The sequence below is a fragment of the Archocentrus centrarchus genome, chromosome 3 (genome assembly GCF_007364275.1).
Source record: "Archocentrus centrarchus isolate MPI-CPG fArcCen1 chromosome 3, fArcCen1, whole genome shotgun sequence".
Classification (NCBI taxonomy): Eukaryota; Metazoa; Chordata; class Actinopteri; order Cichliformes; family Cichlidae; genus Archocentrus; species Archocentrus centrarchus.
Genome location: NC_044348.1, coordinates 18,774,290 through 18,789,027, shown reverse-complemented (window position 1 = coordinate 18,789,027; position 14,738 = coordinate 18,774,290). Strand labels below are relative to the sequence as shown.

Sequence of the window (14,738 nt, the reverse complement as noted above, 5' to 3'; positions counted from 1 at the left end):
GATTTTTATCTCACACAGACAATTTTCGGGGGCGATGACCCTGCAAGCAAACATGCCATGTAAACAGATCTCAAGACAGCGATCCTTACTGCATGATTAACCTCAAATTAGCTATGTTTAAAGAAATGAAAAAGACAAGTGATAGAAAGCATTTATGTCCAATAAATAATTCAACAGCATTCTTATGTAAATGTATATTATTGTGATTATTTAATGTAAAGCGGTGGTTATTTTATACGGATTTTAAAGCACAATAAGAAAACTGTCACTGTGATGGTGTAATACAGTTCAGACGACGCCTAAAGCCAAAGTCTCGCATTTTAACCAATCACCGCAGCAGTCTGTTGCTTTCAACTAGAGCTGGTGACGCCCGACTCGTTGTTATATGAAAAAAATCTCAAAATTTTCGCAATCCATTGATGGACTGATGCACATTTAAAATAACTGGTTTGAAAATTAAGCATAATATGACTTCGATCTGTTGAGCGTGTGCAGCAATTAAGGCGTAACAAATCTGAGGCAGAGACCTCACCCGCGTTTGGTTACAGGGTGGAAACCTGCAGCAGTCTCATTGCTCTGGTAGTTGTACAGTTGTTTTCCTCAAAAGCATTTGTCCAAATATTATTTCTTACCATGGCGGAAATATAATAAATGGTGCTGATCTAATTTAACCCGCATACCTCGTGTAATTAATGGTTTTGGGGGTGTTCCGTAAAATGCGTAAATAGGAAAATCAAAAATTAACTCTAAAGAGAAAGAATTTTTTTAACAAAAATATAAGCCGCTTTATTTCTCATCTGAAAAGCGTTTTACTTGTTAAATATAACAGAAATGCCAACCTCGCTACGCACAGCAGAGACATAAGAATATTGCGCATTTAAGCATACACGTAAATAATATGTATAACGTGCATTGTAATGTGTAAAGTCCTCGATGTCTTATCACAGCGTCAAAAAATTGCATATTATAACTACAAATTTTACAAGAGGCAAGATATTTCTTTTCTTTATCAGATTTCTTATCAGTTAATTATAATACTGGTTTTACAACATTCATACACATAACTGGCTTTCTGGTTTTAAACTAATGTGGCGATTTATTCCTTTGAATTATCACAAATGATAAGAAGTCTGGATGCAGTTTATGATTTTTAATTCCTCTAGTTTCAAACAACATTTATGGTGTTTTAAAAAAAAGTGTAAGAGTATGGTGGGTACAGTCTATTTTACGCATCAACATAGTACAGATTAATCCAGTGCTCATGCTTGTAATTTAGATTAGGTAAATCAACTGTGGTTTGAGGCATTTTGCTATCTTATTTAATCTTGATTGTTAAGTCATGTCGCTGATGTGTGTGTGTACACACATACATCTTTACAAGGGGATGTAACATGCTCCATGTTGATATGCTTTGCAATCTCACCACATGACCACTGACTGAACCCCAGTAAAACGAGCATGCCATTGAGCACAGGGGTAAGCAGGCTTAACAGCAGTGGAACAGAGCATTAACAAACTGATGACATTTGCCAAGGTTCAGTGCTCTGGAGGGCTGAGGGAGAGGGATGGAGTTCCACAGCTGTTCCCTGGCCAGGCCTGGATGACAGCTCCATAAAAAGCCAGAGGCCTGCACTGTGCAGACAGACATACCGCTTGTGTCCCAATACTGCCAAGACTTCAGTGAAGAAAAAAAAAGGACATCTGTGGGTTAATTTCTTAGGTAATGGAAGTGCAGCTACAGAGACAGGTGTAAGCAGTAAAAAAAAAAAAAAATAGAGCTATTGAGCAAGTTATCGAGCATTTGGGGTCACAAAACTTTGAATTAAGGTCATGTTTTGTCAAAAAACAACAATAATGTAAATAGACATTTAACAAACCAAGAAACAGAAATATGTCACATCAAAATTAAGTATCTTCTTCAAAAATATCTCAACATTTGCTCAAAGTTCCATCTTAACAACAATTTCAAGTTTACAAGTTGACATTTTATATGTTCCAAAACACATCAAGCTTTGTGAAAATCCAACAAGTGGCCTGAAATATCGTATTTAACTTCTCACAATATACTAGAGCACTAGTTTGAGGAAGTGTGGGGCTTCAGAGTCTCCAATCAGTCATTTCACAAATTCTGAAAAACTTTGTGAAGATTTATCATCCCTAAATTTTGTTTGTTTGTTTTTTTTTTCAAAAAAAAAAAAAAAAAAAAAAAAAAGACACTCAGGCTTAACAGGTACAGTCAAATGCTTTAGTAGAGAACAATGTGTAATCATGTGATACAAATGTCATCTAATAATGAGGCTTTCATCACACTCACACTGGCCCAACCACACAAAATACAATGAATAAATTTGTGTTCAGTCAATATAATGGTGCAAATATCACTGTAAACATGACCACCACCAATCTATTTAAAAAAAAAAAAAAAAAAGCACAGCAGCAATGAAAGCCTTTTGCTCTTCCTCTGTTTATGTTTGTAACCACCTAAATTGAGAGTTTAATAAAAAAAAATATATAGAAAAATTGTGCTAATTTTTAGAGATCTAAATCCTGCATTATATACAAGGATCAATTCAGTCAACAATCACAAGTAAATCATGGCTAATATAAAGTCACTACATTTCTGTAGTTTCATCAAAGTGGCACAGCATTGGGGGGTGCTCATGTTCCTCTAAAATAGGGTGAATTTGGACAATGAAAAAACAAATGACAGAAAAATCTGTCTGAATGGTCAAATAATGTTGTAGCCACCATGCAAACATTAGTTTTAGAAGAAGAGATTTTATATTTTACTCCTAGCTTCATGACTGAAATGATCAAACTATGTAACTTGCCACACAGAGGTGCCATTTAAAAAAAAAAAAAAATCTAACCATTTTTTAAACAACTAACATGCAGACAAACATGTGACCTTCTTGGAGGAGACAATACTGAGAGCTGACCTTAAAAAAAACAAAACAAAAAAAAACCCAGCACTAAAATGAATAAAAAAAAAAAAAAGATTGTATGGTAGCAAAATGACTATAGTTTATAGTCTATAGTTTGAAAGAAAATGTGTCGTGTGTTTCTAAGAATCTCTGATAAAAGGCACTTTGAAGGAAGAAAAGTTATAAAGACAAATGTAAACTGAAAAAAAAAAAGGCACATACGAGGGGGTGTCCCTATGGCCCACCTGGTAGAGCATGTACCAAAAGGCTAGTTCTTTTAGAATTAGTCTCAGTCAGCAAAAGTATCACTACTCTCATATTTTCAGGTATTATTATTTTTGTCAAGCCTATTAAGTTCACATAACTGGAGTTCCTCTACCAATAAATCTAGAAATATTTTTAAACAAAAAACAAGCTAAACTCTTGTTAAGGTGTTTACAATTGTCCAAAATTATAAACACCTTAAGCAATTTAGTAGGTGTATTTCTTACTGCTTTGACTGCTTAGTCTTTTCTGTGACATCCCTCTTAACATCTGCCACTGATACTTCAGGCTTCAGAGCTGCTGGTGGTTTTTGTCTCCTACTGGACTGTCCAGATTTCCTGCCTCCTCGCTGGCTCTTGGCCAGCTCAGCCTGCAGACTGTGGCCATTCAGAGAGAGACCCTGCAGAGCCTCCAGGGCCTGATCTGCAGCCTGGGGGTCACTGTAGTCCAGGAAGGCCCTGTGCTGAGCTCCCTGCCAGGTGAGCCTCAGCGGAGTGGCCTCCCTCTCTCGGAGGGCGGTTTTCAGCTCACTAACACGCAACCCAGCAGGGATTCCTCCCAAGTAAACTGTGGTCACACTCAGATGGAGCTTATGCTGAAGTTTTACTTCACTTCCACCCTCTTCTGGGCCCTGTTCCTTTGTGTTCCTTCTGCTTTTTCCCTTTACTGTCTTGCCAATTTCTTGCTCATTACCTGCCTTGCCGTCTCCTCTGCTTTCTTTACTCATTCTAGTCGGATGCTGTCTGGCTTTCAGTTCTCCCTCTACTCTTTTTTCCCGTCTAGAGTCCTGGCTGGATTCTCCTTCAGCATCCTGCTGTGTGTTGTGCCTCGGCCTCCGTCTGGTTTGCCTTTTTGGTGGACCGGTGTGCAGACCAGCCTCTGCTTCAACAGGCGCTGCTCCAAGTGTGACATCCTTTCCAGCCTGTTCTTCAAGGGCACGAAGCTTCTTCAGGATGGGGATCTTTTGCAGCTTTTCTGTGTCCAGCTAAAGACAAAACTGGACAGACTCAGTAATGCTGAAAGGCAAAATGTGTCTCACACAGCAAATAAACAGACCTGCTCAGGGCTATTGCAGTGCACCTATTCATAATAAAGAGAAAGTTGATAAATGCTCACAGCCCATGCTTAAAAACCATCTTTATACCAGCAGGATATTTCACTTCCCAAGAAGTTAAAAATAAAGACTGCTGTCTTGATTTGTTGGGTCTTCAAGTATCTTGGCAGACTTTGATGCTGACCAGTCCTGTAAAGGATATACGGACCTATTGTTTTTACACTGGCCTGTTTGACCTGTCGTTCCCCTGCCCCTGCAGAGCCAAGGTGGCTGGGCAGAGAAGCCTTTGATGATCAGACACGGCCTTCCTGTCTGTGAGGTCACTGGGTCCTGTTTACTTATATGCATGTTGTAAGGAACCCAGAAGTTACACACAAACTTGCCACATAAGAAAAATAACCTCTACCATTTCTGATTAAAGACAAATTATCAAGAGGAAAAACACACTGCATCTCTATGCGACTGTCAGTAAATCAGAAGCAGTTTATGGTCTATGCGAATTTAAATGCAAATAGAAGATGAAGTGAAATGAGTGGTTAGTAAGACTGGAAAAGCCCTATAAAAAATACCAGTCAATTTACCAACATTAGTTGTCCAGTTAATTATTTTCGTAATTTTTGGGGGGGAGCAAGAACATTTTTTAAGAGTGTACACTGCACGTACACTTTTTTTTAATTTTTATTGAAATGGGTGAATAAGTTTTAAAAAAAAAAAAGAAAGAAAGAAAAAGAATACTGGACACAGGAGTCCTCTGGTGAGGTGTGGTTTTGCTATGAGTCCATTAGAGGGCAGTGTCACTAAGGAAAGGCGACATTTTTGTCATGTAGCCAATACAGAGCATCTCCCTACAAACTTTATGCAAACATTTGATCCCATGGAAGGACTTATGAAGATACATGACATGTGGACTAGGTGAGAAAAGCATAGCGACTCAAAGAAAATGAAGTGCTGTTTGTTTGTTGTGGTGCTGTGTATCATTATATGTTCTCATGCTAATGTATACCTTGTGGACACATTTTATTTTATTTTATATTATATTTTATATTATATTATATTATATATATATATATATATAAAAATAAATTCAATTCAGTACTGGACATTTATTCTTTATTTGCCTAAATGCAAGTTTCATCATGTTGAATGACAACAGGAGGGCTGCATGACAGGCAGTTTAATATGGGTCTGTTATTCTAATATTAATCATCAAAATAATTCTATCCACAGCTCTAATGTGTCTGTGTTAAAATATTTCTATAAAAAATGGCATTTATTTAAATCTAACTTAACTATAATTCAAATTTTATGACTGTTCTGGCATCAGCCCTTTTTTTCATTGTGGTGTGCTGGGGCAGAGGTATAACAGCTGTTGACAGGAAGAGACTCGATAGGCTCATCAAGATGGCCAGCTCTGTCCTGGGCCACACTGTGGTGACGGAGAGGAGGATGACAGCAAGGTTATGCTCCGCTCCATGTTGTCAAATGACTCCTACCCCATGCGTGACTCTGTAACAGCTTTGAGGAGCTCTATCAATGATAGGCTGCTGCACCCCAAATGTTTGAGGGAGCGCTATCGCAGGTCTTTTCTCCCTGCAACAATCAGACTTTGTAACCAGCACTGCTCCCAGAAATAAAAGTGGGTCTACTGTGTTCACTATTACTAGCACTGTACAATATACCTCATTTCAAATAGGTTCTGTATTTATTTAATGCAATAAACAGGTGAAGTAACCAATTTTGTGCCTATCTAGATCACATTCTAACCGCAAGATAGTGCCCTGGCTTTGGTAGGGGACTTTGCTGTTTGGGTGCCCTTGTAGTTGGTAGTGTAGTTTGGGCAGTTTATAACCTAAAGTGATGTTGCATACCAAATTGAACCAGAATCTCATTTTATAGACCTTTTAAGAAGCTAAATTATGTTAAGTAGGTCAGAACTAAGATGACATTGCTGAGGTACTTGGGTGAAGGTGGGCTACTGATCATGAATGATCAAACATTCATGGAAAAAATACTTTCAGAGCAAGTCATTTTATTGGAACATCCATATTATCAGATTGTTGACTCAAAAAAGGCACAGGATTTTTCCAATAACATTATTTTCCAGTAATGGAAATCCACATATTAAGAGCAAAGTATTAATCACAGATGGTAAGTCTTTCATAGATAAAGACAACCCATAACTTTATCATTTTTCCAATGTTAAAATCAGTTACTTTTAGCTGTACTTTTTATGGAATGCCTTTTTCCCCCCTAGATAAATCCATTAGAGAGATTTGAGGGGACAGATGAGGAATGGCATACAGCCAGGGTCATGCTTGACACCTTAACCCCTAGGTCAATATCGCACCCTTTACAGTCAGCTTGACTTTGATAAAACTATTGTGTTTTACACAAAGCAAAGTGAGCTCAAGTTACCTTATTCCAGATTATTCCACGTGGCTTAGGTAACTGGCAATCTGTCTTAATAACTCTGGTTGGTGTGAGAATGTAGTCTACACTCAGGTCATGACTTCCCATTAGATCCTCTGGAATGTCCAAGACCTGAAAGCACAATTATTCCACAAGTATTCCAATTATTAATGCCGAAAAAGCAAGTGGGAAGAAAAACATCTAAACTATGGCTGTTCATGTCAGTTCAAGTTGAACATCTTTATTTAAAATGTCCAATTTTAATGCTACTCTGTTCTTTAGGTCTTCAAAGAGAGAAAAATAGCAAAATACGATCTATAAAACATTTGACCCACTCAGTAAGATCAAAGCAAGCAAACCAACCTGGCAGTCATGGACAACAGTAACCACCACAGTAGACTCATTCACAGCACCCATCGAAGCCATCATTGCATACTCTAGGTCAGCAAAGCCTTCTCCTTTTCCAATCCGAAATCCTACAGGGGGAGGCAGAATCACTGAATTTTTGTAATTCACAAAATCTTTTTTGAGAAGAGGATTTATGTGATCAGAGCCCATTTAAAATGTATGCTTTACAGTAAAATATGTTTCACTGCAGTACTGCATGAGTTATCTTGGGCATTTTAAAAATGAGGATGAACGTGCAGTGTGGTTGGCACACAATTTACATGGCAGGAAGAACACAGAAGAAGAAGAAGCCACAACAAGCAGAAGGGATCTGATTACAAACATCTGCCCCAATCTTATTTCTGCTTATTTTCCTCTGTGCTGGCTGGGTGTGTAGTAGTGCCTCAATGGGCTTAGACATGTGCAGGGATTACAACACAATAGTTCACAGAACCTTTGTCCCATTCCTCTTTCAGTCAAAATAGCATCCTGTCATTTCCCACCATACAGTAAACAACCCTTGCATGAAATAATTTATAATCATCCAAGTACTGATTTAGGAGGGTAACTATCTAATAACCATCTTGTTCATTATTCAGCTAATACTTATAAAAACATGCTTTTAAGACAAGGTTTTGCAGCACATGAATCCATCTTTGATGGTTTAAGGGGACCTATTGTGCTCATTCCCAGCATATTTTTCCTCTTGGACTATAGTACAGGAGATTAAGCTAGCCTTGCGGCAGTCCCTCAGTTCATCTACTGTGTGAAACCATTTTCATGCCTTTCCCTTTAAGCCACCTTTCAGCTGACTGGCTTCCTCTTTTAACAGTTGGTGGGTAGAGCTTGTGTGATGACCATATTGGAGATATGTCTCTTACTGACACTAAAAAGCGTAGGAAAAAAAACTATATGGAAAAAAAAGACCAGATGAATGGATTTGAAGCCGGATATTTTGGGTTCAAAGTGATTACTTATACATACGTATAGATTTGATTAACTGAAACTTTGCCCATGTTTAATCTGAGCATCCCACAGTGTACCTGTAGTGTATCTATGACAGAAAATAAAGAGAAAAAAATAGGAACACCTTAAATTGAAATAACAATATTCAGTAGATTATACATCTGGCTTTAACTACTGTTTAAGGAGTAGCGTGTTTACATCTGGTTTTCATCAGATTTTATATATTTTTTTTACAAGTACAGTAAAATTGATCTTGAACTCACTGGTCTGCTGCTTTACCACAATCATAAAACACCATAAAGCTCCATGACCGTGCATTATTATCTATATGTTTACACTAGTTGACGTGTAAATGTGGCAAATCTGCAGTAGATTTAGGTTACCAACATTAAACAGAACTCGTATTATGATGTAATGTATAAACAGTCACCTTTCTCTGACACTGCCACAGAACCAACCACCATCAGGTCAATTTTTATTTTTGCATCCAGGTCAACAGGTACACTGTAGTCTTTCACACCCTGAAGAAGGTTCAGAGGTTTCAGAAGAAAGGAAGAGATAAAAAAAAAAATTAAATTAGTAATTATTAGAAATTTATAGGAGAGTGGGATTGTTGCTGAATAAGTGTAAACAACAGTAAATTTATACCTGAGAGGAAGCACATATGCGTAATTGTTCTTTGCTAGCCCCTTGGGGAGGAGTAATCCTATTGAAAAGACCCGTACGAAGACGAGGAGTTGGGACCAATAAAGTTTTCCGTGCCTGCAAAGATTATTTCAATAAAAGGTAACAAAGATTCTGAGATATTTAAACATGCTTTAGTTAAAACTGAGCTGAATAAAATCAATGGAGTGATGGCAAAAACTGCAAATAATAAGTAGATTTAAATTTAGCAGATGCAAAGCACTGATGTCCCTAAAATGTGACTTTATGAAGAACTTACAGGATATTACACAAAAACGTTAGCAATCACATTTAGCAAATTCTAGGCTGTAATAGAATATGATCTAAATGTTCTTATTTAAAACTCTACATGCATCTAAAAATACAACAGTTACAAAATTGATGAGGCAAGATTAAAATGAATAAATAAATCATGTAATACAGCCTGAGGCACTCTGGATGTTGGTACGTTTTTTTTTTTTCCTCCTTTCCCCCCCAACAGTGCAGTGCTACCTGCAGCACTGCCAGCCGGGCACCCTCCAGAGGTTTATCAGGATCCACCTTCACCTCAGGTGTATGGGTGAATGCCTGCAGCTCCGACACCTTGGCGCAGGCAGCAAAAGCACCCTATAGCAGAAAGGAAGGCATCTGATGATAGGTTTCTCAAGTCAACTTACTTCCAGGGTGATAAAGCGTGCCTGCTGCTGGGGTCTGTCTGGGTTTATTTTGACTGTCTCGCTGGACTTGAACTCCTGCATGCCTGCAAGGCTGTAGCATGCCTTAACTGCACCCTGGTCAATAAGTACACAATAAAAGATACGCACTGATGCATGCACTGATGAGACAGCCATTAGTAATTCAAAATCCAAGAATATCACTCAGAAACCGTGCTGGTGTCCTGGGTGTAGCAATGATTATCCCTCCTGCACCAGAGGGAGGAACAGGGTATTGTTTTTGGTATGTTTGTCTGTTTGTTAACAATATTAGAGCAGAACTACCAGTCCAGTTCATACTATATTTTGCACAAAAGATGGCCAGTGACCCTTAGATCACCTGATTAAATGTTTGCCATAACTGGGTCAAAGTCAGAGGTCAAAAGTTACGTTTTTCTGAAAATCTTGTGAACAAGATAACTCGACAATGATAAGACCTAGGATGTTCAAATTCACACCCTAGATGCATCTACTAAAAATGCTACACAAGTTCGAATCTTGGTGACCTTGACCTCAGGGTAAAGGTCAAAGGTCAAGTTTTCTGAAAGTCTTGTGAACACAATAACTCGAGAACAATGTTACCTAGGATGTTCAAATTAACACCATAGGTACATATACTAAAAGTCTGAGATTATTTTGAATCTCAGCAACCTTGACCTAAAGGTAAAAGGTCAAAGGAAAATTATGGACATGGACAATAGGACTTGTGTGTTGTTTAGAGAGTGAGGACAAGTTCAAATCTGCTAAAACGTCTGCTGGTGGCAGGGTTTGTTGTGTCGACACAACTTGTTTCACCTGTACAGCCATTATTGTTTTGTCCAGTTATTTATTTAGTTATAAACCAGACAGTCACAGGATCTGTTTCTTTCTGGGTAAATATTGGCTTCAATTACTAAGCTGAGCTTATATAATGGCAATGTGTTTTGTTTGTTTGTTGGTTGGTTTGTTCTTTTGTTTTTTTGGTTGTTTATCTCCTAGCTCCACTTAGTCTCAAGTTTAATTTGTGTGTGTGTGGGGGGAGAAAACTGGATGAAACTAGTGGCAGTGGTTGGGCTGCATTAATTTGAATGAGAACTATACTGTAACACCCTGCTGCTGCTCTTCACCTAAACTGCTTTAACCTGCCTTGAAATTTGGGATTCTGTTATGGACAGGCCTCGGAAAGTTTGCCAGATTCCTTTCTTCTATGTAGTCCCAAACTTTCTGACGAATGTCCCATTTCGATGCTCCTGGAGAGTAAACGGGGGAAACGGGGTATTGTAACAAACGCAGACCAAAGCAATACAAAGCAACGTTTACAGCGTTACATTTGGCGAGTCGATAAATTTATCAACAATTTCAACGACAAAGCAAACGCTTTACGAAACCGTTAACCTACCCGGGTTTATTTTTATGACGGGATCCATTGCTGTATTAGAGCTCCAAACTGATTTACTCCACAACGTTTGGATGCACTCACGCAGTAAAACAGAACACGTGAGCTCTGTAACGTAATACTGACGGAACAGCTGCTTGTCAATGTTTATCACTGCTACGGCGGCTCAGAGGGACGAGTCTAACAAAACGCGAAAGCGGCTCTGACCTTCTAAGTATCCGTACCCTGGTAAGTGGCACGCTCACGCTTTTCAAAATACAGAATACAGTGAAAACATTTTTCGTAATATTATTATACGTGAAGTGAAATATTTCAATCCTTTTTTGTTTAAATGTTTGACTCATAACTGATGACTATCCAGTACTTTGACTTGATAACTCCTTTAATTGTGCCTCTGCTAATTGAATTTTCATTAAGACAGCAAACAATGCATGTGGTAAAATGGCGCTCAGTCAGCTGTATAGAGACAAAGAAAAAACTGAATTGTTGACCCCTTCAGGTTGAAAATCTGATTGTCTTGTTATGCCACCGGGGGATTTGCTGGTAATGAATTGTGTCCATTGGTTTTCTTAAATTAAAGTCTTTTAAATTATTTTATTTATTTATGGTTTAACATTTCTGGGTTATTCTACAACTGGAGGATAATGTAGGCTTTAAAAATTACAAAAAAGAAACAAACAAAAAGGACAATTTATTTTACAATTTTCTGTTGTGTATGTAAGAAAAACCAATGATACTTTGTCCATCTTTGGCATCAACAGTACACTTTCTACGAGATATTTTAGATACTGTATGCTATGCTTGGCACAACCCCGTTACTAGTACTCCAGAACCCGAGAAAAGTAGATTTAAAAAATATTGTTTCATAAATTCTTCACCATTAAGTTAAATATAATCACCTTTTTAGTTTTTCAGTTTTAAATAAGACTTACTTTTAAAATTATTTGGTGCAAGAGAAAATGGCCTGCAATTGTAGGGTGGCCCGTCTATCCAAATGCCAGTGAACTCTTCTTGAATGAAAATGCCTACATCCAGAGGGTGTCACTAAATAGTTTAATGAGAATGAAAAATGTGTAACTTGTATGGTATTGATTTTGGTTTGCAGGCAACACATCTCACCTAAGATGAACACTGGACTGATGTATTAACATCCATATTGTCAACCATCATCAAAATAACAATTGATAAAATATGTTTTGGATTAACCGTGTTTGATCCACTTCCAGAGATTTGTAGAATCAACAGGCACATTTCAGCTGTTCTAGCAGAACATGGCAACACAACACCTTACTAAAAGACTTTTACATTTTTAACAATTCATCACCCAGCTATAAATCTGCAAGTTTTTTTTTTTTTTTTTTTAATATTTATATGAGAAAGTTAAGACAGGATGGGATGGGCTGGTGCAAATTCTTGAAGGTGGGCAGGAAAATTAATTTGCAGGAGTCCAGAACACTAGGCTATTGTCTGCGTAAGGAAAGGGACACTTCAGCATCTGTTATGGAGTAAAAAACAGGCAGGATAAGGATGTGGCTTCAGTCTGTGCTTTAAAATGGCAACTGATTGTCATAAATGACGAGCGAACAGTGATATCAGTGATCTTGCAGGAAACAGGAAATAATCCAAAAAACTTAATGACGAAGTGGTTGTCAAAGATCATTATGACGTTGTAATTTACTTCATAAAGTTTTTTTTAGTGAAATGACTTTGTCATTTACATCTTAAAGATTTTGTTCTATATGCTTCTCAGTGAGAAAACTGGATCAGTTACAGCACACCACAATGCTAAATACAATTACACTGATACTGAAGTTTTTGCACCTAAAAAAGCAAAAATGTAAATATGCTCAGTAACATAACTCACTTGTGTGCGCCTTTTGACAAATTAAACTGAAGGAGGAAAATACATAATAATGTAACCCAGAGTCCACAACAGCATGATGGTTTTTCTGTTAAAACCCTCTGGTGAATATGTTTCTAATTATTAGTGCATTGTAAATTAATAGAAACATCTCTGTGTCTTCTTTCAATCATACAGTACTGATCAAATTTTACTATAATTTATTTATACTGGAGCACCACCTTCAGGTCTTTGGGTGTCATAAGCCTTTTGGCCCAGATTTTGAAATGCAGAAAATTAAAATGGAAATCTGTTGTTCACACACTTAACTCTAGGCTTTCAACATTTTTGACACCAACATATATATGACCTCAATTCACCTGATTTTTTTTTTTTTTTTTTTTTTTCTTTTCCAGGCTAAAAGTTTTAGTTGTATGGTGTAATATGGTCAGTGCATTCAAAATTAAAGAATCAGTAAAGAACACCATTCCTGCATAACCTTTATTACTTCTATTAAATATTTACATATGAACTCTTGCTACGAAATTCCAGTGGGTGGTTGTGGAGTTGATAGATGTTAGTGATAGTAGGTGGTCTGAACTATCCCAGTGCAGACTGCTAGTTTGAAGAACAATCTTCCACTAGTCATGAGAACATGAGTAGAGTCCTTCTCTGGCAGTGAACATTTTTTCCATATAAGGAGCTATCAGGGAGACATGGGTAAACCACAGCTTGTCCATAACGAACACCATGATCAAACATAAGGATGTGGCACCAGGTCGCAGGCTGATGATGGATTTTTTTGTAATCGTATACGACCATATGCTCTGGATGCTCAGGTGAAGAGAGGAGCTGAGCTGTCAACTGATCACCACCTGATGGTGAGGGGTAGGATGCTGGATAGGGCTGCAGCTAAAGATTATTTTGGTAGTCGAATAATCTTTGTTATTTAATTGATTAGTCGATTAGTCAACGATTATTTCAATCTTACCTCACCAAGATCACCCATCTTCTTTTTTATATGTATGCAGTGTAGTGATGGGAAGTTCTGCTCTTTTCAGGGAGCTGGCTCTTTTGGCTCTCAAATGGCTCTTTACTTGTTATCCTTTGCAGCCTCATATTTTAGCCTAAATAAGCAAAAATGAATGGTTTGTGTGCTGAGAAGCCCTTTTGCCTATTTTATGCATTTGTCCTGTTAAACAAAAGTAAGAATTTTTTTTTTAAAGATTTTAAAAAATCTTTTAATGAAACACAGGCCAAACAAACACACTGACTTATTTAGCTCTCTGTTGCAGTAGGACAGGTTACTGTATAGTTGCAGTTTTGAGGAGGGCAGTGGATACAGCGACAGTTGTTGGTTCAAGACCAGACTCACCAGGGTCAGTAGACGGCAGTGTTAATTTTGACAGCAAATTTTGATTTAGTATTAGTCATAGTCTTTTGACGAAAATTTAATTTAGTTTTCGTCATAATTTAGTCACCTGAATAGTTTGTCTAGTTTTAGTCGACTAATTAGAGTAAGAATATAGTCGACTAAATCTACAGTCAATTCAGTCGACTAAAATATAAAGGGTGTAAAATGTAAATGCTTTTTCTTCAGTTCCTTTGAATTAGTCATTATACACACTTACAGGAAATGAAACATTTATTAAAAGTTATGGAATATTATTAATGTTTGAAAGTCCAGTACACACACAAACATACTGAACAAACAACATCTTTATTTACTTGACCTTGTTTATTGAGCATAACAATAAATTATTGATGAGTAGGCCTGCTCTGCCTGAAAAATTCACAGGCTAGTGTGGCTGTTTAGATCAAATTTGTGCAACTGTGCATTTGATTGGCTGTTTTCCTAACTTGTCCCTGCCTTTCACACAATTAAATAAGTTCTGATTGGATGTCGTCCCTGCCAAGCATTTTCGTCTCGTTTTCATTTGTTGACGAAAGTGTCAATTAATTTCGTCAGTGTTTTTATCCTTTTAGGTAGTTTGTATTTAGTTATCATCTCGTTTTCATCATGGAAAAAAAGGGTCTCACACACGCACCAGGCTGAATTTGTTCTCTGGCTAGAACCGTGGGTGGTGGTTCCCATCTTCAAGAAGGGGGGCCAGAGGGTGTGCTCTAACTATTGCGGGGTCAA

At 37.5% G+C, this 14,738-nt stretch overlaps 1 protein-coding gene across 4 annotated transcripts; it reads right to left on the bottom strand.

Moving 5' to 3' along the window:
* Positions 1–1,142: 1,142 nt before the first annotated feature.
* On the bottom strand, positions 1,143–10,915 carry mthfsd (methenyltetrahydrofolate synthetase domain containing). 4 transcript variants are annotated; one of them, XM_030723661.1, is made up of 10 exons: positions 10,759–10,915; positions 10,506–10,609; positions 9,345–9,458; positions 9,181–9,294; positions 8,653–8,766; positions 8,435–8,525; positions 7,015–7,127; positions 6,658–6,783; positions 3,416–4,173; positions 1,143–1,675 (listed from the first exon to the last, which is right to left on the bottom strand). In XM_030723661.1, the coding sequence occupies exons 1-10, from the start codon at positions 10,784–10,786 to the stop codon at positions 1,537–1,539; spliced, it is 1,701 nt and encodes a 566-aa protein (XP_030579521.1). In that variant the 5' UTR covers positions 10,787–10,915; the 3' UTR covers positions 1,143–1,536. The 4 variants fall into 4 exon arrangements, with proteins under 4 accessions (XP_030579521.1, XP_030579531.1, XP_030579505.1 ...); XM_030723671.1 differs by lacking the exon at positions 9,345–9,458 and having other exon boundaries at positions 9,178–9,294; XM_030723645.1 differs by lacking the exon at positions 9,345–9,458.
* Between the last annotated feature and the right edge of the window lie 3,823 nt (positions 10,916–14,738).